This window comes from Procambarus clarkii, chromosome 33 (genome assembly GCF_040958095.1).
Source record: "Procambarus clarkii isolate CNS0578487 chromosome 33, FALCON_Pclarkii_2.0, whole genome shotgun sequence".
Classification (NCBI taxonomy): domain Eukaryota; kingdom Metazoa; phylum Arthropoda; class Malacostraca; order Decapoda; family Cambaridae; genus Procambarus; species Procambarus clarkii.
The window spans coordinates 27096164-27121844 of NC_091182.1; the positions used below are offsets into that span (position 1 = coordinate 27096164).

The 25681-nt window shown below is 41.0% G+C and overlaps 1 protein-coding gene across 2 annotated transcripts; it reads left to right on the top strand.

The window, feature by feature from the left end:
• Positions 1-12012: 12012 nt before the first annotated feature.
• Positions 12013-24485, top strand: LOC123765254 (tRNA (cytidine(32)/guanosine(34)-2'-O)-methyltransferase). Of its 2 annotated transcripts, none has more exons than XM_069335497.1 (6): positions 12013-12296; positions 14309-14378; positions 14548-14729; positions 16915-17124; positions 20127-20314; positions 20427-21929. In XM_069335497.1, the coding sequence occupies exons 1-6, from the start codon at positions 12176-12178 to the stop codon at positions 20595-20597; spliced, it is 942 nt and encodes a 313-aa protein (XP_069191598.1). In that variant the 5' UTR covers positions 12013-12175; the 3' UTR covers positions 20598-21929. The 2 variants fall into 2 exon arrangements, with proteins under 2 accessions (XP_069191598.1, XP_045609718.1); XM_045753762.2 differs by lacking the exon at positions 20427-21929 and adding an exon at positions 22867-24485 and having other exon boundaries at positions 12014-12296.
• The last annotated feature ends 1196 nt before the right edge of the window (positions 24486-25681 follow it).

Here is a 25681-nt window from a genome sequence, read left to right on the forward strand (position 1 = left end):
AGTGGCACGGGCATGAATAGCCCGTAAGTGGTGGCCCTTTTAAGCCATTACCAGTATCAAGAGCTGATACTGGAGATCTGTGGAGGTGCGAATGCACCCAGCGTGACGGGAGATGTTTCCCTTGTGAATGTGTTAAGATGAAGATGAAGCCACCCAAAAGGTGGCACGGGCATGAATAGCCCGTAAGTGGTGGCCCTTTTGAGCCATTACCAGTATCAATAGATGATACTGGAGATCTGTGGAGGTGCGACTGCACCCTGCGTGACGGGAGATGTCTACCGTGTCGAAGCAGTAGCGTCTTGGGTCGATTAGAACTGCCCACGCCGAGTACTACATTCTTGTCTGGAGATTGTACTGGTTTGCTATTCTCAAGTCACTGGCTTATATACGGTTACTACACCTCACAGTAAGATAGGAGGGTGGAAAAACCGTTACCTGTAAATAGGGATAGGATTATAGCTTGTGTAATTAGTTATGCCATTAATTTAAGATGATGAGATAATGGAGCGAGTATAAGTTTACTCGCTACAGACCTATACTTACAACCACGTTCTCGTCTGTGGACCCTCCCAACTTTGGTACGGCTCTCAGTGTACTTGGTAGAGTTAGGAGGGTGTTTGTCTGGTTAGGTGAGGTGTTTGTTGACCAAACCACACACTAGAAAGTGAAGGGACGACGACGTTTCGGTCCGACCTGGACCATTCTCAAGTCGATTGTACATTCTCACAATCGACTTGAGAATGGTCCAGGACGGATCGAAATGTCGTCGTCCCTTCACTTTCTAGTGTGTGGTTTGGTCAACATATTTCAGCCACGTTATTGAGACTCCTCGTCTGCAGGTGTTTGTTTGCTAGGTCAGTAGGTACACAACTGGTCGGGTTCTGGTTACACTACGACACGAGACGATTCGGCTAAACTCATTATTTTCTGTTTTAAATCCTGATGTATTGTTATGCTAAGCTGTATTAGGTTATGTTATTAAGGTTAGGCTGCATTGGGCTCGGTTGGATTAGATTGGTTTGATTTGGGTTACGTTAGGTTGGGTTTAGCTATGTTAGTCAGGTTTCAAAATTCCACTATGCCACGGATCGAGCAGTCTCTGTGGCGCAGTGGTAAAGCACGCGCCCGGCTCTTCGCCAGCCCTTTGACCTGACCGGGCGACAATCCTTAACTGTTCACCCAGCAGTGAATAGGTTGAAAAGGTTGTTAAACGATTTGGCGGGTCATACTCCGGGGAAAAAAATTAGGATTAAGGACCTACTCGAAACTCTATGCATACTATAGTGACTTTACAAGAATTTAAAAACTCTTTTTTTTATATATATATAAATAAATAATAAAAAAATAAATCCGCCGATGAATCATCTTGTGTGCGATGAGACTTGTATTTGGCATAAAATCTAAACTTGAATAATTCGTTTGTTAGCCAATATATGATATTCGGATCTATAAATTATTTTAGAAAGGCCTATAATGCATATAAATATTAATTTACGCATTCCTGGCGCTATACGCTAGGAATTTGAATATGGCGTTCAAATAATTTTAGGCAGGGGGTCTCTGGGTCGGTTGGTGGACCGGGTCATTGACCCCGACCCGCCAGTCGTCAAGAAGCAGCGGTGGTGTGCGGTGTGTCGCTCTCGTGTAGGTAAGGCTAAGATTTTTTTTTTTTTTGCATATATATCTGAGCAGTTGGGAGGTACGCGTGAATATATAGTCTACCTCCACCTACAATGCTTAATGCATTATACATTTGTTCGCTATTATAACATTGAGTTTTGTAATGTCTCGAAGGTCATTGTTTTCGTATTTTTTTCATCCGGGTTGTGTAGTATTCAAATGTTTGTATTCCACTAATGCTAAATAGTCTGTTCTCTCTCGGATATTGTGGAAGATTTTGAGGATCATGATTTGCCAACATTATATGGGTAGGATATTATGTAGAATACACTTCCCCATAGTGTTAAACTACCCCGTCTTTAGGCTAGGCTCGTTAACGCGGCGGTCGTCTCCCCCATATCCCAAGACGCATTTATCATCGACTTTCATGTATTGTGTATTAAAAATAGTTTTTATCGTGTATAAATTAATTTTATATTCAGTGTTTAATTAGGCGTATAGTAGGTTCGGTATTAAGGTTCTGTTGGCAATTATTTTCACTTGAAGTATATGAAGGGTGAAGCATTTACAGTTGCCTGTCCTCAGGCCAGGCTCGCCTCCGTGGCCGCCCGACCCAAAGCCGCGTTCATCAATTTTATCGCTGTGTATTCAGAATTATTCTCGCGTATAAAGTAATATTATTTCATCAAGTTAATAGTTAACAACTAAGTTTAGTGACAAGCGACAGTTCAATGTACAAATACTGCAATAGTTTAGTTTAGTTCATTTATTATGCACCCCATACCCATCTTGTGGGTGATAGTGGAAAGGGTTACAGAGGCACATAATGGGCTCAGAGACTGAACCCCACAATTCATTAAGCTAAGAAAGTTACAATCTTGATACACAGTTTACATTTGGTCAGGTCTACATCAGCAGATAAGGAGAATTCCCAGAGATACTTGTAACCGAGTCTAAGCCGAGCAGTAGTAACATCTAGAAGTCTGCTGATATTATTGGATGATCCATAGATGTGTGGCTCCTCTTGCATGATAGTATGATACTACAATAGATGAACTTCCCAACAGGAAGGAGCGGGGACACCCCTCCGGGAACTGAATTTACCTGAGGGCCACTAACACTAGTGGCCTCGATGAGGGCAGTAAGCCGGCGGCTTGTCAAAGGTCCCCCCATTTGTCCTGATGATCTTTTCCAGCTGTATTTTAAAACCAAGCAGAGGTTTGGCGTTTACTACTTCGGCGGGTAAGCGGTTCCACTGGTTTACAACCCTGTGGGTGAAAAAGCATCTCCTATTTCCTGTCCAACATTCTGGCTTGTTGAGTGTGAACCAGTTGCTCCTTGTTCGTGTAACATCTGACCTTTTGAAGACATTGTCCTGATCGACATCCTCCAAGTTGTTCAGTATTTTAAAGGTTTCTATGAAGTCCGCCCTGTTTGTGGTGTTGTTAGCCCTGTGGCCCTCAACCGTTCCTGATACAACAGATGACTAAGCTCTGGTATGATTTTTGTCGTAAGACATAGCTCCATAGCTCTGGTAAGACATAGCTCCATAGCTCAGGTAAGACATGACTCCAGAGCAGCTGTGTCTTTCTGAAGATGAGGTCTCCATGCCTGGATGCAATAATTCATGTGGGCGCGCACCAGCTACAGTCTAAGTAGACTTAGGCGTGCGGTTACACAACTGGTCGGGGTCCGGTTACACAACTGGTCGAGCTTCGGTTACACAACTTGTCGGGTTCCGATTACATTACTCCAGGGGTGTGACTTGTTGGGCTTTGGGTTGTCCATGGTTGTGCTCCAGTGGTTGTTTGTGTACTAGTGCTCCAGGTTTGTTTGCGAGGGCTCTATGTTTATATGTTTGCTAGAAATTCTGGTTTCTTTTTTTTTTGTATATAGTTCAATTGTTTGATATGGCTCCATAGATGATTTCTAGGGCAAGTGGAGAGTTTTAGGTAGCACTAAGAAGATTTTTGTTTGGTTGAGCTAGGAATGGAGTTTGGTTGTGCTCTGGGACTGTTTAGCTTGGTGGGGGTTGGATGAGATGTATACTTGCTAGGCTTATGGTTGCACAACTGGTCGGGGTTTGGTTACACAACAGGTCAAGCTTCGGTTACACAACTGGTCGGGCTCCGGTTAAATAACTGGTCGGGCTCCGGTTAAATAACTGGTCGGGCTCCGGTTAAATAACTGGTCGGGCTCCGGGGGTGTCACTTGAGTTTTGGGTTGTGCATGGTCAGACTTCGGTTCGTGCATGGTTGTGCTTCAGTGGTTGAAATTGAAATTGAAATTGAAATAAGTTTATTGAGGTAAAATACACACAAAGGGATGAGGTAGCTCAAGCTATTCTCACCCCATTCAGTACAACGTGTTAATATATACATAGACACACATCACAAACAATAAACATATTACCAAACATTCTGAGAGGTAAACATATACATTTCCTCCTTCACGAGTAGTATGGTATCAGACGTACACACAAATACTTTTATGACCTAGGTATACTGTATAGACAATTTGCAAGACACCTGCAGATAATTCAACAAAATATTACAATCTTGGTGCAAAATTCTTATATCTCTCAAGAATATCATCAACCTTTCCGTTGTGACACATCCAGGCTATTTGTTCAGGAACAGTCCTTATCTCAGTGTTTCTATATACATTAATCAACGGACAATCAAGAATATAATGGGCAAGGGTGTGAGACCTTAACATACCACATAGTTTACACTTCGTGTCATTACCATGAACATCTATCCCATATTCCCAGTAATATTTGTACCCAAGCCTGAGCCGCATGTACACAGAGTCACTCCAAGCATTTCTCCTTTTACCATAAGTGAAATGGGTGTTTTGACTCACATACATGTAGTGTTGCATGGTTTGACTTCTCTCATACATTATCTCTCTCCTCTCCACTCCCGCCTGTGCCTGAATATTTCTGATTTTGCTTCTTATTTGTCTCATTGTGAATTCACATTCAATGTCAACTTGTGGTTTTGATGTGGCACGTTTGGCCAAGTCATCCGCCACCTCGTTGAGCACTATTCCAACATGAGACGGAATCCACATGAATTTCACACTATAACCTTTCAGCTGTATCTCAGTTATTCTTCTCTTACAGTCCTCCACTATAGACATGAAGACTGGGTTTCGACTGTTTAAGGACTCCAGTGCTCCTCGGCTATCGACAAATACAAAAACATTTTTGTCGTCATGACGTACTTCCTCCAAACACGCCAGAATGGCCTGCAGTTCAGCTTGTGTGGATGATATATAATTACTAAGCCGGAGTTCAATTATCCTGTCCACAGTCCCAAACTCCGTATAATCCCTTATTAGGACACCACACCCTGCCCTGCCATCTTCCGCCACCGACCCGTCGCGATATACATGTAAACTGTTGCCTCTTGGTAACCGAGATATCATGCTTCCATACAAACACCGTAATTGTCCCGGTTCATGATGAATCTTTTTCACCTTGAGGGGTACAATTTCGACGTCTATTTTCTGTACTATCCAGGGAGCAGACATATTACACTGTCGAGAGGGTTTACAGCAGTCAAGTACGTCGTATTCCCTGAGGTCATGAGCTAATCCTCTCGTATAGCGTGTCTCCCTCAGTTTCCTGGAAGTGTGTACGTCACTCAAGCAGGTCTGAACGCTCTCAAACAGCTTATCCCCTCCTTTTCTCCGCATGAAACGAATAGATACTCTAGTGTTAATGTCACGGACTCTATCACACACACTCTGTAAATTTAATTCCATTCTCATTATTTCAATCATTGCATTTCTTTGACATCCAAGAATAATCCTCATAGCCTCGTTCTGTATCAGCTCTATTTTTTGAATTCTGCCTTGGCCTGTGTAAGACAATACGGGTGCTGCGTAGTCTATCAGGGATCGAACAGTGCTTATGTATAACATCCGCAAGATAGGTACCCCAACACCTTTACCAGAAAAAGCCAGAAAAAGCTTTTAGAGGATGCAGACGGGCTTTACATAAGGTGCTGATATGATTTATTTCAGCATTTTTACTCTCACATGTGTATCCAACATACATGCCCAGATACTTGTACTTCTGTACACGGCTCAGTTCCACACCATTTAGAGTAAGTGTTATATTTCTTCGTTTCCTATACTCGTATTTGGTTTTATCTGCATTTATAACTAAGCCTAACTTGTGACAGGTTGTACCAAGTATGTTAAGAGCATCTTGAATTTTGTTCCCAGAAGTGCCTTGTATAAGAATGTCATCAGCATATATGATCGTCGTGACCCCTGGAGGATACATCTCTGATGCTAATCTGTTCATTAATACATTGAATAAGGTGGGACTTAATACTCCCCCTTGTGGGGTACCTAACTGAAACCTCCGTTCCTCAGACATGTATCCCTGGTAATACACCTGACCTTTTCTGCCTTGTAGATAATCCCTTATCCAGTGTAGCAATCTCCCTGTTATTCCCAGATTGGCTAATTCGTATAAGATTACTTCCCCATTGGCTTTATCAAACGCTCCTTGTAGATCAACAAAAACTCTACAATTGTCATCCACATTAGACAAGCACTTTAAGAGACAATCCGCAGTACTTTTGCCTTTGATAAAACCAAAGAGATTACTGGACATGTTATCACCTACAAGGTAGAGTAGCCTATTTAACAAAATCCTTTCCATCATTTTACAAAAGCAGGATATTAAGGAGACAGGTCTGTAGCCTCCGTTTGACTTAGGGATAGGAATGATGACAGCCTCTTTCCATTTTCTTGGTAACTTTCCCTCTCTATAACTCATATTAAACAAATCAAGTAAGGGATTAGGTTTCATACCGGCTAAATAATTAAGTATGTCATACGTTACTCCATCTTTTCCCGGAGCAGTGGAACTGCCACTTTTTATAGCATCCAGTAGCTCATCGTGGGTTATCTCAGTGCATGTTATAGATCTTGTATTTAAGGCACATAAAGTTACTCCATTTCTAATATTTTCCCATGACTCAATGGTGACTCTCGTGTCTGCAGGTAAGGACTCCATACCAGCAGCACTTGCCCATTTATCTACTAACTCATTAGCAACTTTCCCTGGATCTGAGTGAGCAATGAATTTGGTCTTACAACCCCTGACTTTATTTACTGCTCTCCATATGTCTTTAAGGTTCTTAGTATTACCAATGGACTGAGCAAATTCTTGCCAGTATCTGTCCCGCGCCTCCTTCCTCACCTGACTGCATTCCCTAGCCACTTCCAACATTGTATTTTTCTCTTCATCCCTCATTCCATTTTTTAACCATGCTTTATGCGCACTCCGTAGCATTCTCTCCCATCCCTTGACTTGCTGATCATTGGAATATTTAAATTTCTTAGGTCCGTGCGTCTTGCTTCCCCTGCCCCCGTTATTTTCCCTCTGTACTAATTTCTCTATGTTCTCGACCATATCCTCGTAAAAACTATCAACGCAGAGCGGCGTGTAATGTTGATACCAATCTCCCATATTTTGAATAAAGTAATTTTTCATATCTTTATTAATATTTAGCCTTTTCCTTTGAAAGTGGACTTGTTTTTTCCCCAGTGGTAATTCAACGTTCAAGGCAAAGTGGTCACTAAGTAGTTCCCGAACAACCCGAGCCTCCCCCATAATCCCCTGAGAGTTTAAAACGCAGGCATAGTCAAGCCGTCCTCCCCTGATGTGAGTTGGTTCATTGTTTCCCAAGAGACAGGTATCTGGATGATCTTGTAGAAACTGTAACCACTTGACCCCATTAGTATTAATACTACCTACTGTCCCAAGGCTTGTGTGCCGAGCATTAAGGTCCCCAATGACCAGTGAAGGATTAGTATAAATGCAGTCAGGTAAATAGTTAGCGTCGAAGCAGTTCCTGGATACATACAAATTAACTACAATAAATTCCCCTTCCCTTAATGATAATTTAACACAGACACTCTCTATACCTTGCGTTTTTGATGGCGGTTCAACTAACTCTGCTGGTATGGAGTTCTTAACATAAATCGACGTGCCTCTGATGTTATTTGCAGCGAAGAGGTGAAACCCTTTATAGCCATTTAATTTCAATAATCCTTCATTCCTATCCCCTGTCTCCTGGAGAGCTACAACATCAATATCATTTCCCATCACATAACAATGAACATCTGTAACCCTGTTTCTCAAACCATTAACATTCCATGACAACACTTTCAGTCTAGGGTGATCCATTATTAATCAATTCATTGCCTAAGTCATCCCCAATAAGTTCACTAAATGATAGCCATACCTTGTATAACATCTCCCACCTCCTCCCAAGTTCACCAGTAAAAGCGACATTGCGATTCTCAAGAGATTTTTTCAGCCCTGAGATGTCCATTATTGGCCCAAATGATTCTTTCATTTTATGTGTAATTATAGGGTTCTTCCTTTCCCTACGACTATCATCATTTACACACACTTCACTTTCCTTCATTTCATCACTCAATATTTCATTTTTGTCCTCAACCACTATATCCTGACTATCCTTCACCGTTTTGTGATTTTCCTTGACCTCCTGAACGTTTAATTTAGCCTCGATGGACTCGATTCTCTGCCCCAGATTTTGGAGGAACTCACCAACTTTTTTAAGTTCAGCCCACACTTCCTTGACCATATTATTATGACCCTCTTTCTGAGCCACAGTAGCCACTTCACTCACCGTTACACTGTCACTGCCGGAGTCCTGAGTGGTGGCGTGGCTGCTTGTTGCTGGAGCCTGCCTAAGTAAAGGTGACTCCTTTACCCACGCATTCGTCCGGTTCACTGGCACTGTTTGGGGCAGACTGTTTTGCTGTGCTCCCGGTGTCTGGGTAAGAGCTCTTGCTTGCTCTGTAACATTCACCGGCCGGAGAACAGCCATACTCGGCCTCTTGCTACACACAGCCGAGCTCGCATTGTGAACACCTCCACAGTTGCAGCATCTGGGAACTATTTTCTCACCCAGATTCAGTCTGTTTCTACACACAGTAGAGAGGTGAGACTTTCCGCAGAAACGACATCGTGGATCATTTTGACAGCTCCAGGATTTATGCCCCCATCTGCAGCATTTCAGGCATATTATGGGCTCTTCCACATACTTTGCTACATGCCTGTAGCCAGCCCCGGTGATGAACACTTTCTCGGGTACGTCGCCTCTCACTAGAGCCACCACCTGACTCCTAGCTTCACCTTTAATAAGGTGACGCTTGGCCCACACAAATCGTTGGTCGTCGAGTATAAACTCGGGGTCCAGAATCTGAGGGTATTTATAGATAATTACCTTCGTCAGCTTCTCGTTCCCCTCCGGTATTTCCTTAAGAATTCCATCATATCCTTGCTGGCTAAGAAACGTCACTGCCTCCGTAGAACCTACCGTTAAGTAAGGTCTGTTTACACCTTCCTTCAGCAGGGGCTCGAACTTGCGGTGTTCTCTTCCGAGTTTGACGGTCCACAGCAGCTTCTGATGATAGGCCAACGTGCATGAGGCAGGGAAGAGAAGCCTCCATCTCCGCTGACCCTCACCTTCCTCACATCGTTCCGTCCGTTTGTCTGCATCAGTCTCGGCGTCGTTCTTCATTCTCTTATCGTTTCCGTTAAGTGTATTACTGTCCACACTACGCCTTGCCTCCTGTCTTCTTCGTTTCTTCTTATTCCTTGTCAGAACTTCTAGATACTCGCCCTCCTCGTCTGACTGGCTGCTTTCAGAGGCCATGTTAATAACGTCGTGAGAAGTAGCCATGTCTTCTGGTGACTGAGTCTCCATCTCAGTACCCAGCATGGGGGGAGGGGGGGGGGAAGGTGCGGAGCAGGTATCTTGACCCGACCGCGTCCCAGGTAAGTCAGTGGTTGTTTGTGTACTAGTGCTCCAAGGTTGTTTGCTAAGGCTCTGTTTATATGTTTGCTAGAAATCCAGGTTTCTTTTTTTTTGTATATAGTTCAATTGTTTGCTATGGGTCAAGAGTTGGTGTCTAGGGCAAGTGGAGGGTTTTAGGTAGGGCTAAGGGGATTTTTGTTTGGTCGAGCTAGGAACGGAGTTTGGTTGTGCTCTGGGACTGTTTAGCTCTGTGGGGTTGGATGAGATGTATACTTGCTCGACTTACGGTTACACAACTGGTCAGGGTCCGGTTACACAACTAGTCGAGCTTCGGTTACACAACTGGTCGAGGTTCGGTTACACAACTGGTCGTGCTCTGGTTACATAACTGGTCGGGCTCCGGGGGTGTCACTTGAGCTTCGGGTTGTGCATAGTCGGGCTTTGGTTCATGCATGGTTGTGATCCAGAGGTTGTTTGGTTCGTTCATGCTAGGCTTGCGGTTACACAACTGGTCGGGGTCCGGTTACACAACTGGTTGGGCTTCGGTTACACAACTGGTCGGGCTCCGGTTACACAACTGGTCGGGCTCCGGTTAAATAACTGGTCGGGCTCCGGTTAAATAACTGGTCGGGCTCCGGTTACACAACTGGTCGGGCTCTGGTTAAATAACTGGTCGGGCTCCGGTTAAATAACTGGTCGGGCTCCGGGGGTGTCACTTAGGCTTTGGGTTGTGCATGATCGGGCTTCCGTTCGTGCATGGTTGTAATCCAGAGGTTGTTTGTTTGGTTCGTTCATGCTAGGCTTGCGGTTAGACAACTGGTTGGGCTCCAGTTTCACAACTTGTCGGGTTCCGATTACATAACAACAGGGGTGTGACTTGTTGGGCTTTGGGTTGTGCATGGTTGTGCTCCGATTCGTACATGGTTGTGCTCCAGTGGTTGTTTGTGTACTAGTGCTCCAGGTTTGTTTGCAAGGGCTCTGCTATATGTTTCCTAGAAATTCGAGTTTTTTTTTTGTATATAGTTCAATTGTTTGATATGGCTCCATAGTTGGTTTCTAGGGCAAGTGGAGGGTTTTAGGTAGCACTAAGAAGATTTTTGTTTGGTTGAGCTAGGAATGGAGTTTGGTTGTTCTTTGGGACTGTTTAGCATGGTGGGGGTTGGATGAGATGTATACTTGCTAGCCTTATGGTTGCACAACTGGTCGGGGTCTGGTTACACAACAGGTCAAGCTTCGGTTACACAACTGGTCGGGCTCCGGTTAAATAACTGGTCGGGCTCCGGTTAAATAACTGGTCGGGCTCCGGTTAAATAACTGGTCGGGCTCCGGGGGTGTCACTTGGGCTTTGGGTTGTGCATGGTCAGGCTTCGATTCATGCATTGTTGTGCTTCAGCGGTTGTTTGTGTACTAGTGCTCCAGGTTTGTTTGCTAAGGCTCTATGTTTATATGTTAGAAATCTGGGTTTCTTTTTTGTATATAGTTCAATTGTTTGCTATGGGTCAATAATTGCTGTCTAGGGCAAGTGGAGGATTTTAGGTAGGGCTAAGGTGATTTTTGTTTGGTCGAGCTAGGAATGGAGTTTCGTTGTGCTCTGGGACTGTTTAGCTTAATTGGTGGGGGTTGGATGAGATGTATACTTGCTAGGCTTATGGTTACACAAATGGTCGGGGTCTGGTTACAAAACTGGTCGGGTTTCGGGGGTGTCACTTGGGCTTCGGGTTGTGCATAGTCGGACTTCGATTTGTGTTTGTGCTTCGGATGTTGTTTGTTCGATTCATTCATGCTAGGCTTGCGGTTACACAACTGGTCGGGGTCCAGTTACACAACTGGTCGGGGTCCAGTTACACAACTGGTCGGGGTCCGGTTACACAACTGGTCGGGGTCCGGTTACACAACTGGTCGGGGTCCGGTTACACAACTGGTCGGGGTCCGGTTACACAACTGGTCGGGGTCCGGTTACACAACTGGTCGGGGTCCGGTTACACAACTGGTTGGGCTCCTGTTACGCAATAGGTCGGGTTCCAGGGGTACGTGTCACTTCAAGTTGTGCATTACCCTCTTTGTGTAATGAAATTTTAAAATAAAGTTTTAAAATAAAGTTAGATATATATACACACATACTAAAAGAATAGGGGTGGTAGGAAAAGAAAATATCAGTGTTCAGTGAGGATCCACAAGGTCTTCTCTGGGTACTCTTTATTTTCTTCTCCGAGGCTAAGGGTCCCTACTCTTGCACCAGAGGTGGTACCCCTTTTTAGGTTAAAAAAAATTATATATATTTATATAAATATATATATATATATATATATATATATATATATATATATATATATATATATATATATATATATATATATATATATATATATATATATATATATATTATATGTGTGTGTGTGTGCAGAAATAATATTAATAAAATAATTAACATCGTGTAGTGTACTCTATATATCAAAATATATTACTTTGAAACCCATATCAGTCACTAAACAAAAAATTGGGCTACTCTAATTACAAATTCGCTACTTTCAGGAATTTGGAGCTGGCAACACTGTAGCTGCCCCTAACCCCTCCATCCTGTGCTGTAGCTGCCCCTGACCCCTCCACAACAACAACAGTACAGCTGGTTCAGCCATTCATACGTCAACAAGCACGTGGTTGGCTTGTTATCTCCCTTCTTTCAAGCAATTAGAAGGAAGATTTTAGCGTAAGACCTAAATTCAGGCAGTGGGATAAAAATGGGTCGGAGCTCCAAGGACAAGAGAGATGTATATTACAGGCTGGCCAAGGAGGAAGGCTGGCGGGCAAGAAGCGCCTTCAAGCTCATACAGATCAACGAAGAATTCAACATTTTTGAAGGTATTTTGGCACTCGTTTGAAGTTATGTTGCTACCTGTTAGAAAGTATTCATTTGTGCAGTTTGTACGTTTCTTATATTGACTATTGGGCATGGCAGAAACCATATGATAATGCTTTGAAGTGAAAACTATATTGTTTGAAGTGCAGTTGTGATACACATCATCTGGACTAAATAAAAACTTCTCCTGCCAGTGTGAACACATCATATTATAAAGTCTATCAGTTCAATTGAACTAAAATAGTTCTCATAACATATCGGGTATATATTTATTTATTATTTATTTTTACAAACACATGAACACACACACCCAATAGCTAATGTTTCCCCCAAGGCAAGACTTTTTCTCCAAGCACACAGTCACTATTATGTTACAGTACTATTATTCAACACATGGAGGCCTCTTCTCCAAACATGTGGCCAGACAAAATGCAGCAATCTTCGGTGAAGGTGGGAGACCTGTTTATTCTCCCTTAAGCTCACATATTATCGGCAGGAAGGTTTACCTTTGATTACCAATCAGTGAGTTGACAAGATATGGTTATTCAATTAACCTTTTGAACATACTAAAACTATCACTGTCCCAAAGTTTGGCTAAACAACAATATTTTGATCACTCTATAATGCTATTATTTATTTAGGAAGCCGGTCGGCCGAGCGGACAGCACGCTGGACTTGTGATCCTGTGGTCCTGGGTTTGATCCCAGGCGCCGGCGAGAAACAATAGGCAAAGTTTCTTTCACTCTATGCCCCTGTTACCTAGCAGTAAAATAGGTACCTGGGTGTTAGTCAGCTGTCACGGGCTGCTTCCTGGGGGTGGAGGCCTGGTCGAGGACCGGGCCGCGGGGACACTAAAAAGCCCCGAAATCATCTCAAGATAATTAACTTGATATATCAATGGAGCTAAACAAATGCTGATTCTTAATGACATTCATGTAACTTCTGTGATAAATTTTCTCCCTGTAGTTAACATGACATATAACTAACTAAAGGCAACTGCAGCTTTCCTCTGTCATGAAGAGAGCTTTGGTTCCAAGGGCAGTTAGTGCTGATATTGCTTGGTCAGCCTCCAGGTGGCTCTCTCGTCTTCTCCCTAGATACAACAAATTTCTTTCAAGCTGGACCAATTGGGAAGAAGGAATTTGCAGTCTGCTGGGAATTAGGAACACTTATCACTCCCTAGTTTTGGCACAGAAGGGTCATGCAGTGCTGGTACACAGACATGCCATGTCTCCCCTCCCTTAGAGTAAACAGTTTCAGCCTGGTGCTTGTACTTAACTATCAGTGCTTACCTATCTGTAAATATGGGAAAGGGAGATATTTTGCCCCCTAACCATTTATACCTGGTGTGCTAATTACCTTTATCAACATTAACATTTCATCAAATTTCCAACATGTTTCTGACGGGTCACTCAGTAACTTTTCATCTCCATCCATTGCCCTCCTTTCCTGTGGAGTTAGAGGGGATGGTTGTAGGTGGTTCATGAATAATCTGGCTTACCAAGATCCCAGGTCCCCTGGGTTACCACATGGTGGCAGACGAATGTATCTAGGCGGTAATTTTGCTGCAATAACAAATTTATGGATAGTTTTCATCAGGGTTACAAATTTATCCAAGCAGTTAATGTTTTGGAGTGCTTTAGCTTTCTGTTGGCTCTGCCAAGTTTTGGTGTTCTTTGCCTCTTTGATTGGGCCAGATTCCCGGTAGGCATTTATGGGTCATAAGTCTCAGTTGCTACCAGGTTGTTGTTGTCCAATATCTGGTATGTTGTGCACTTATGATAGTAGATTGCTAAGCAAAATGAATTACTGTAAACAATATGGGTTTATGAATGTCATTTATGTCCTTTTGTTTGCGTGTCTGCTGTCTTATCAGTTAACCTTTGGCTCCTGCCAAAGTCTTTGCCTCATAATTTGAACATGTTATCATGGGTGACTATAATTTTGTACAATTAAGTTATAACTATGTGTGAAATAAGTTGATATACTTCACTGATTAGACCTGATTTTCTAGGTGTAACTCGAGTTGTAGACTTGTGTGCTGCTCCTGGAAGCTGGAGTCAGGTGCTGTCACGGACTCTTAGGTGAGTAAAGTGCAGTCCAGTTCTAGGTAACCCTTCTTTATGTAAGATAATAAAATTTTGTACTAAATTAAATAAAATGCTGAATTACAGTACAGTATTATGAATGTATTTTAAAAGTTTCATGTTGTAAAAATATATAATGGCTGCCTATATTGTGTTGTTACTGCAGAGGTGCAGCATCGGATCCATCATTAGTGAAAATAGTGGCTGTTGATCTTCAAGCAATGGCACCCCTGCCAGGAGTTGTTCAGCTCCAGGGTGACATAACAAAAGTAAGCACAGCGGAAGCCATCATTAGTCATTTTCAAGGTGAAACTGCCCAGCTGGTGGTGTGTGATGGGGCTCCAGATGGTAAGTACTGTACATACCCAAAAATATCGTGCTAACTCTACCTCTAAATATTATCAAAAGTAATCTACACACTCTTTATAATAATTGGAATAGATCTTAGGCAGGATTACAAATGAATAATATTTAAAGGCAGCTTTAAATTCTTATGCAATAATTAGATTTGTAAAATGCTATCAAAGAATATACAGGTATTTAAAAAAAACTGTTCTTTAATAACTTACACCCCTGGTCGGCCTGATCGACGACCGGGCCGCGGGGACGCTAAGCCCCGGAAACACCTGGGTAACACCTGGGAAACAAGGTAACCCCATGACTATCTCATTCTGTATGAAAAGTGAATCCTTGTTCAGGAAATAAAGGTATCCTTCGTTATGGAGACTGTATCACAATTTTATGACAGTTGTTGTGGTACAGAGAATAAACTATCAGACAGAAATGTGGTCAGCCATCAGTCAACTCCCCATCCAGAACTCGAATATATAAGCCAAATTACATACCATACAAATGTTGAATCTGCTTGAGATGACTAACAAAATTAAGTATCATTACTCTCTTGAGAATTAGTTATAAATTTCTCAACCAAAGATACATAATGAATATCTCCTCTGGCCCTCACCATGGTGTATTTCTGTGATGCCCTTTAGTAGCATCAGGCTCCAAGGCCCATGCTGACTTACCAGGTAGTCAGGACCAGAATCTGGTCATTGGCCTGGAGCTCTGGGCTGCCTAGAGGCAGCCATCTGTTCTAAGGGTTCGAGCCAGTTTCCAGTGACCCAGTTGTTTTGAATGAATTGTTTGCACAGTAGTTTGGCTGTTTCAATGCTTCATTTTCTATGAGCCTTACATTTGTTTGTAATGCTTTTCTGACTTTCTGTATGCTTTGTCGATGGAAAGGTGATAATAGACCCTAGCTCTCTGCACCTCTGTAAGCGAGGAAGTGGGGCCAGGTTCTGGTCTCCTGTGACTGATGTGACTCAGCAGCAGGAAGCCAGTGCAGCTAGAGAGCTTCAGGGAGCCAACAGAGCTCTACCAGAAAGAGGTGTTTAATTACATTCAATGCTGGTTTTTAGTAAGGATGACATTTTTATTTTTATTTTTAATTATCTGAAATGATATTGAAGTCACTGTGCTCTTTTGCACAAGATTCATTAGTAACCATCAGCGGTATGTGATGGCTGGAAAGAAAAAGTATCCATTAGGGTCATTGTGTACCACAAGAGGTCATCATATGAGCAACCCACAATGTACCACCTATGGAGCATGTATAATGTTATACATACTATTCATGTATAATGTTAATGATAATACAGTATTATATTCCACTCTGTAAACACTTTGGCATTAAAAATATGTAGAAAATTCAAGTGTTTATATTAAAGGTGTTAGTTTTAATTTTTCATTAAATTCTGTGCATAATTAGCAGTCTTGATAAAAAATTAGCAATGCTATACCATTGTATTAATATAATAAAATGTAATCAGTTTATATTTTTCGTTATTAATAAATAATATCATTATTATTAACATTACTGTCTGAGCTTGGTAATCCAAATCTTATGGTTCCCACTCCCATTCGACCTAGCAGAATTTCTTACCAGATGTGTAATAAAAAAAACTGCAAGTTTTTTATACCCCAACCCTGTTACTCCCACCATTACCCAGACATATTCAACACTTACTCATGCATTCCTTTCATTTACTCATGCATTTCCCGTCATTTACTTGAAAACGAACGGAAATTCATTCGGGTTACAAGAATTCAGATTACCAAACTTGCAGTATTGTTTTATAAGGTAGAGTACAGATTATTAGAATTTCCTTATATTTCTGCGATTCACTTGTGTGTCTAGCTCCTTCCAATGTTCCCTTGTCTTTTCTTCTTTCAATTTAGCCTGTCCTTTTCCATCCTGTCTATTTCCTGAACTTGTCCTCATAGCTGAGCCCTCATAACTCTGGTACTAGTTTAGTTTTAAACTACTGTACCATCTCAAGTTTCCTATTGTGCTTCCTGAAGTGTGGATTCTATGTCATTGATGTATTTTTCCAGTGTAGGAAAAGGATCGAATTCCTAACATGATCTCAGTGGCCTGAGGATATTTGATAGCACAAACTAAGGAAGCTACTGAGATGCTGTCCAGACAGGTACAGTATATTCCATTACATTCAACACTGTTTATATTTTTCAGTGACTGGCCTTCATGATCTTGATGAGTATGTACAAGCCCAATTGTTGTTGGCAGCCCTTAATATTACTACTCATGTCTTGGCAAATGGAGGGACCTTTGTTGCTAAGATCTTTCGTGGTAAAGATGTTACGCTCCTGTATGCTCAACTCAAGATCTTCTTCAGGCGTGTCAGTGTAACCAAACCCCGGTCTTCTCGTAATTCAAGTATTGGTAGGTAAATATAAATTATTAATGAGTACCGTATTGAGAGCACAGTAGTGTTAAAGTATTTGGCGTCTAATTAATATTACAGTACTGTACAGTACTGTATTTGGAAAATGATATTAGAAAACCTGACTGAGACAGGAAAGTTTTAAGGTGGATAATGTTAACATTTTAGTAAAGGGATGCCACACAATTATAGTACTCTTCAAAACTCTGGCGTTATCTCATGGATTACTGTATGGTCCTCACATCACCTTCAAGGCTGGCAAAATATTCAGTTTAGAAAATATGTCAAGATCCTTTACTGCCTGCACAGGATCAATTAAGCACTTAATCTACTGGAATTGTCCCAAAGCACTCGATTTGTGCTTCTTGGAGTGGAGAAAAAGGAGTGATATCTCATAATATTCACTTGGAAAGTTTTGGAAGGCTTGGCTCTAAACCAGCAAAATAAAATTGGGACATACTAGTGGAGTGAGAGAGATTCCATTCCACTGAAATGCCATAAGCACAATTGGAGAACACAAGTTAAAATCTGAGGCCGACAACTATTCAACCTTCTACCAACAAATATACAAAATATCGCTGGATCATAAGTAGAAGCTTTCAAGAGATAACTTGATAAGTTACTGCTGAAGTTACCAGATCAGCTTTATTTTGAGAGCCATGTGGCCCCATGGGCTACAAAGTCACAATTCAGGTAATCACCAGGCTGCAGTAGTAGAAGAACTCTTGAAATTGTCCATAGGTAATTCACAGGTAGGTAGAATAAGTAGGAGCGAGAAATAAAAAAGGGAGAATCTGCAAGAATCAGGATCAGAGATGAACCCACAGCTGATAAAATCCAGCAGAAAGTATTGATGCAACAAAACCCTAACTTTGATTAGCCTGATCACCACTGGGTGGTGACCCTGGACCCCAGCCAGCCCGGGTGTCCCCGGCCAGCTCCTGACTCATGAGTCACCTTAACTGGAGCCCTCAACACTCCAAAAGAAAGAAGGAATTAGTACAGTACATGGATGGGGAAGCTGCTGATGGCCCACTAGGAAAGGGTATTTCATTGCATTCAGTGCTTGATTTGTGGCAAGGCCTCTCCCTCAGTAGCTCCTCAACCTAACTCACAATTGTACCTCAATAGAGGAAGCTGGAATTTCTTATTTTTTTTAAGTACTTGTCCTACTGTGGGTAAAAGTCACTCAAAGCTTGATGATCCAAGAGCATCCTGGGAGGGTTCAGTGCTGTGATATAGGGCAACTACCTAGGGGCCTTGCTGTGAAATTGGGCTATTGTACAAGTTAGTCAAATTTTAATACAAAAAAGAGCTACTGTAAAATACAGTACTGGTAAACAGAATTTAAAACTTATTTAATTTATTAACAACCAAAATTTTTTTGTTTAAGCAGCTCATTTTGTACCTATTTTAGGATGTAATTTTAAAGGGTTATCACTTTGAGGTTCCACAGACTGACTATCTCGTCACTCATTTTTCTACTGAATGTGTTCCAACGACGCAGTACTGAGTCACTCATTAAAATATTTGTTAAAAATTTAAATTTTATCAGATCAATCTGGTAGTGGTTTTAAAATAAGCGCCTTTAGATTGCACACAATTTGATACCAAAATCAAAGATATAACATGAAACTTGATGTCCAAACACTTGAAATATTATAAATAGGCCTATGGTCCGAATATTAAAATATTTGTTAAAATTCTATTTATTGTCCTATTATCTTGGGACTAGTTTTAAAATGCGCACCCTTTTATTGCGAACAATTTGATACCAAAATGAAAGATGTAACACAAATATTCATGTCAGAACACTGGAAAGTTATAAAGATATTTGTGATGATGAGCGTCCAGAATTAAAATATTTGTTAAAAATCCAGTTATTGCTCTATTATTCTGGGACTAGTTTTAAAATACTCGCCTTTTTATTGCGAACAATTTGATACCAAAACGAGCGACGTAGCACGAAATTTGATGTTATCAAATTGAACGAGTTGAACATTAGGTTGCAATGTACAAAATGGTGCTCGTTCACGGGTAACTTTAGGCTTTCTGCAGGGAGGCACTCCAGCCTTTTGTACATTTTATTCATACACATCTGTAGGGAATTTAATTGTGAACACAATGATACCAAAATGAGCGACGTAGCGCGAGAATTAAGGTAAAAAAATGAAACGAGAATGCACGTTACTGATTTTGTGCGTTTTTGCCGACTTTACGCTTTGCTGTTGGGAGTCACGCTAGGCTTTTGGACATTATATTTATACACACCTGTAGAGAATTTAATTGCGAACACAATGATACCAAAACGAGCGACGTAGCACAAGAATTAAGGTGAGAAAGCTGGAACGAGTATACACATTTTGGTGTCACCGTGCGCTTACCCGCACGGAGGGGCCACGTTCCCCCTGTCAACTGCGAGTTTCCACGGAGCGCGAAAGTGTTAAGGAGAATACCTTACGGTTACCTTGTGATGATTTCGGGACTTAGAGTCCCCGCGGCCCGGTCCTCGACCAGGCCTCCTATAGGTGCACTTGTAGTCCATCTAAGGAAATAAAAAGAAAGAAATTATGATAATGGTGTGGTATTATTTGTTGCAGTGTCTGTTGATTGCTTGGCTTCAAATAATTAATTTAGTTAAATACAACTATTTTCTTCAGAAAATAGTTGTGGAATTAGTCTGTAAATAAATTATGTGATTGTGGAATTAGTCTGTGAATAAATGGATATTTAAAATTGTGAAGGCAGCATTCAATTTAATAAAACATTATGCTGTGTTAAAGCTTGCACATGATACGTACAAATGTTGTGATAATTAGGGCAACCGAGATAAATTACTCAGTGGAAGGACAAAGAACTGACAGTACTCGGATTAGCAGAAGTAGAATTGTGCGAGTCTTCTCTAGGAATATGATATATTTAGATACAAATAGGATGGAATAATTTCAATTTCCCAGTTATGTTTTAAATAACTCATAGTCCACTTATTAAAATGTTTCAGAAGCCTTTGTTGTTTGTGAAGATTACTCACCACCACCTGGCTACACCCCAACTATGGTAAACCCACTACTTGACCTTAGCTACGAAGGGTCGTGGCAAGAACTTGAAGGAATAAACCGTGTAATTGTACCATTTTTAGCATGTGGAGACTTATCTGCCTATGACTCGGATATGACTTACCCTCTGCAGGTAACACAATAATTGTATTTAATTAAGCATGACTAGTATTTTCTATTTTAATACATGGTATTTAATTTTCAATTTACCTCTTCACACTATGCTCACACTTACCTGCCAACAGATACTCATCAAGGATACACAGGCCTCTTCTTGGGCCTACCACAGTGGACCATTAGAGAACAACCACCCCACAGGCTTCAGGCCGCCCTCCTCGTTGCCACTATATGAGACACATGCTATAAATTGTCCTCCCACTGCTCACAACACTTGTTTCTTTCGAAGATTTTTGTAGATTCCTCTCCAAAACGTCAAAATATCCTCTTTCCACTTGAGCGATTCCGTAGGAGTTATCCCTCTGGCCTCGACATTAGCAATTGACGTTGCAAGCCCTCCACACACGTCACGCTTCCAGCAATGATGTCATCTTTGCACACAGCACGTCACATACTGCGACATCTTATCTTGTTTCCATAAAGTTGCTCATATTTGCCCTTATTTCTCTTCAGTGATATCCAACGATGGTTGCTTGTATTAAATCATTCCTCTGAATCTTCTGTAGGACCAAGTGAGGAATAACTCTTACTTTGGGGGCAGGGCGTACATCATGAGACTATATGGGGTTCGGTTTGGAGAGATATCTACAGAAATCTTTGAAAGAAACAAGTGTTGTGAGCAGTGGGAGGACAATCTGTGATGTGTGTCTTGCCATAATAATTATATTAATTTTCCTAATACCTTTCCTTTATTTCCTTTTTATAGCATTTTGTATCAAATATCCCCACTTTGCTATACCTTTCATTATAATTTCTTTCTTGCCTTATATTTTGTTTGTATACTGTACAAACCTTTGTCTAAAGGATACTGTCTATCCTTTTGAGTTGCCACCTCAGAAAAATGAAATATTAAATTGCCCGAACCTAACCTAACCGATGGACTCAAGAATAGAAATCGTAACAGCCCATCAATTATGTGAGACACTGTGATTACACGATACAGTACTATATTTTGATGTTGGGGAGTTTGTCATCAAAATATGATATATATTATTCGGGAGGACATATTGATTACAGTACAAACTTGATTCAATGGGACTATATGGGACCAATCCCAATTCATTGCAGTGAGAGATTTCTTGCAACTGGAGATGCCTCCAGGACACATTTCGTATGCCCTATGGGCTAATTTCTCTTAGCGAAATTTTAATTTGAACCTATACAGTAATATGATAGACAACAACCAGTGAATGTGTCTGTAAAGAAATTTAATCACATCAAACTTGTTTCTGGTGTCCCCCCAGCCTCAGAACTCATCTTTAAAAGGTAGCAGGGCCATACCTGAGTGAACAAAAACCATGGCAACTCAAAACCAAAACAAACCATGGAATTTTATGTCAATATTTTCAATAGCCTTCCCAAGCCTCCAACTGTAATTTGGAATGTGTCCATCTACAAAAATCATTAAAAACACGATTGGAGCCATATTACGGGTGTTACCATTCATGCCCTAATATTTCCCATGTTTATGGGCTGATTTTACTGAGCAAAATTTAAATTTCAACATATCATATGAAGGACAACTACCAAGAGAACTTGTCTGTAAAGAGATTTAACAACATCTAGCATGTTGACCAGACCACACATTAGAAGGTGCAGGGACGACGACGTTTCGGGCCATCCTGGACCATTCTCAAGTTGATTATCGACTTAAGAATGGTCCAGGACGGACCGAAACGTCGTCGTCCCTTCACCTTCTAGTGTGTGGTCTGGTCAATATACTTTAGCCACGTTATTGTGACTCATCGCCTGCAACATCTAGCATATTTCCCATGTCCTAGCCTGGAAACCTCATTTTCAAAGAAAAAACGACCCATATTTATGAACGAAAACCAAGGAATCTCAAAATGAAATTACGTAACCATAGAATTTGGTTTTAAATATGTTCAATAGCTTTCCCAAGCCCCTGACTGTTTCTTGTAATATTGTGTTCATATAAACGAAATCATGAAAAATGTGATTGGAGTCATAGCAAGAGAGTTACCATTCCAAATATTTACTACACTATGGGATGATTACTGAATGAAATTTTAATTTCAACCTGTCATATAAATGACAACTACCAGGAGAACCTTTCTGTAAAGAGATTTAACCACTCTAGCATATTTGCCATGTCCTAGCCTCAGAATCTCATTTTCAAAGGAAAAATGGCCCATATTTTACTAAATGAAAACATCTGCAACAGGAAATAAAAATGAACAATAATATTTTATTTTAAATATGCTCAATGGCTTTCCCAAGTCCCCAACTGTTTCTTGTAATGTTGCCTGCATCTTTGAACTTTGTTCCAACATCCTAAGCAAATCCACACATCCCCAGCTTGAGCAAACTCTGTTCGTTGAATCAGGCGAGTAAATCCCACCTGGAAAGTGTGTTCCAACTGGAGATTCACTAAATTAAGGTTCCACTATTCTTGGTTTTGTATCCCTAAATAATTTTCTGTTCATATTCATGCAGTTTCTGTTGTCTCTTGCCTTATACCTCATCTGTCTCCAAATGTTTCATCAGTTGGGTGAAGGACAGCCATATGAGTATCGCCCTCCAACACAGCCGCCTATCAACCCAGCCTACACTACTGCAGTCGCCATGAAGCGTCAACAGCATCCATCTTCAACTATATCTGCTGACTCTACCCAAGAAAGTGAAAGTGTCACCACAAAAGAAATTGAAAATGATAAAAGTGAACAATGTGAGCAAGAGAGAGTACCAGTCAGTCTCCGTGAGACTGATGATGCTAGTGCACAACTGCAACACTTGCATATTGATGGTGCTCGGGGAATTGATATTTCTTAAGAAACTGATTATTGTTTGAAATATATAAACACGTCTCCTCCAATGGATTAGTTGGGGCTTGACCATTTCCATTAGATGGAAGGGGGAGGGAATTATTAGGGGAAAGAGCCAAGCCATTACGACTATACAGTGACACCTCGGCTTACGAATGCCCCTATTTACGACATTTTTAGGTTATGAGCCCAATTTCTTCTGAAAATTTGAATTGGGTTATGAGCTTTCCCTTGGGAAACGAGTTTGTTGATACGCGTATGGCCGACCCAGTGCATGGTGGCACGGCGGTCGTGCCTCAGTTTACCAGTGGCTCCCGCCTAGTGACAATCGCGCCTGAATTCTTTGTAAAAAATTTCAGTGTTTTTGGATTTTTGGGTATTTGAACATAGAAGTAATTATTATATATCTTGTCATGGGTCCCAAGAAAGTCATTGGTAAGGTTCAACCTAAGAAAATAGTTGTGAGTAGAGGCAGTAGAGGATGTCCCTTCCTCATTAAGAAAATGTGTGAAGTATGGGAAGAACTGCAAAGTTTTGTTGTAAAAACTCACCCAGATAAATCTGTAGCAGGCCATTGCATTGACCTTTTAAATGACAATGTGATGTCTTACTACAGACAAGTGTTAAAATGTAGGGAAAAACAAGTGTTATTAGACAGTTTCTTAGTAAGACAAGCAAGCAGTGAGCTCAAGCAGGTCCTAGTGGTATGCAGGCAAAATGTGCCAGAGAGTACCCCAGAGAAGTCATCACTGCCTGATGTTATACTGTAATGGAAGGGGACTCCCCTTCCAAACAGTGACACCTCTCCTCCTCCCTCCCTTCCTCACCGTCTTCCATACGCCAACAAGAGTCATCAGTAAAGGTAAGTAATAACTTATACATACTTTAGTACTGATGATTTGGGTGAATTAAGTATAAAATTTACTTTGAAATAATATTTTGTGGGAATCTGGAACGGATTAATTCAATTTCCATTATTTCTTATGGGGAAATTCACTTCAGTTTACAAATACGAGTACTGTATTCTGCTTACGATCCATCTCTGGGAACGGACTAAATTTGTAAGCTGAGGTACCACTGTATAGCACTTGGAAGGGGTCAGGATAAGGATTTTGGATGAGATGGGGGGGGGAGGAATGGTGCCCAACGACTTGAATGGTCGGGGATTGAACACCGACCTGCATGAAGCAAGGTTGGGCAAGTGTTCCAATGTTCAGAGACTTAATTTTTCACTATTTTCATAGAGATAATGCTGTACAAATAAATTTACTGTCAAAAAATGTAAAACACATTTTTGCATATATTTTGATGCCAAGTTCACATAAAAAAATAATATAAAAACCCTACTGTTTTAATTTGTTCACTTAGCCCTAACTTGGCTGAGCTATAGGAGTTGAGATTATAGCTCTGTATGGGTACAGATCTGTAGGGGTATTTTCCACCAAATAGTTACTATAAATAGGAGGATTACTATTAATAATAAGTCACTATTTATATTTATATTATTATTAAATAAGTTATTCTTTCAGGAGGATGGGTTGTCAATGTCAGTGATTCCCAACTGGTGACCCAATTGGGGGGTCTTTTGAGTATTAGAAAATAGAGCCATTTCTAAAAAGATTGAGAACCGCAAGTCTGTGGGGTTCATTTGGGTGCTGTACTTAATTTCCACCTGTGTTCCCTCCATCGTATACCACTCATTCCAAATAGTTTGCCCTTGTATGATTAGTCTATTTCCATGAGAATTCTGTTTGAAATTCACATCTCTCCTAGCACTTCTATCTTCGAGTGATATGTGCTTTTATTCCTTCAGTTTTCCTAAATTGTCTGGAAGATGGCAAGCAGTGGATGTTGTGATCTTATTTAAGTTTTAGCAGGCATATGTCTGCAACAAAATTAAAGTAAAATATTGTGTTGTAAGATCAAAGTGAAAATGCCTACACCAGTAATATTTAAGCTGGATTGACAGGCCAATAAGAATGTCTATAGCTTCAGTGAGGCAGATACAGGGTATATACGCTACCCCGCAGAGCATGAACAAATTATAGGCTCACTATAGCCCGTACTACATGGACATTTCGTTCTGAGTAGCTAAATCTAAAATAACAGCAGCATGCCCAAAGATCTGACCAAGGGCACGTTGTGATTGGTAAGAAAGAGAGGCAATTTCTGGCATTTGGAAAGTTGAATTAGTTATCACAGCTTGGGGGAGCAGAGACAGGAGGCTAGGTTGCTCAATGTGATTCCAGTGGATATAGATGTTTGCTGAAGTGGAATGGACTTGTAAATTGCTGGCTTATAGGTGATGGAGAACATACATCTCAACAGTCATAGCCAGATATCAGTCAGAGGTCAAGATAACCACACCAATGTGATATTCCTAGGTGAAGAATACTGAGGAACTGTTGTGACTTTTAGAGAACTAGTAACTCGCAAATACTTGCTTCACATAGTGACAGGTGGATTCATAGTAAATTTCTGATGCATCCATTTATACCACATATCTGTTCACCTAGGTTAATAAAGAGAGATCCAGC

Bases quoted from the DNA above. Each gene is read 5' to 3' on its own strand.
- LOC123765254 (XM_045753762.2), top strand. From the start codon at position 12,176: ATGGGTCGGAGCTCCAAGGACAAGAGAGATGTATATTACAGGCTGGCC. The intron at 14,379-14,547 runs GTGAGTAAAGTG...TTGTTACTGCAG, and splicing joins GTGCTGTCACGGACTCTTAG to AGGTGCAGCATCGGATCCAT. The intron at 14,730-16,914 runs GTAAGTACTGTA...TATATTTTTCAG, and splicing joins GTGTGATGGGGCTCCAGATG to TGACTGGCCTTCATGATCTT.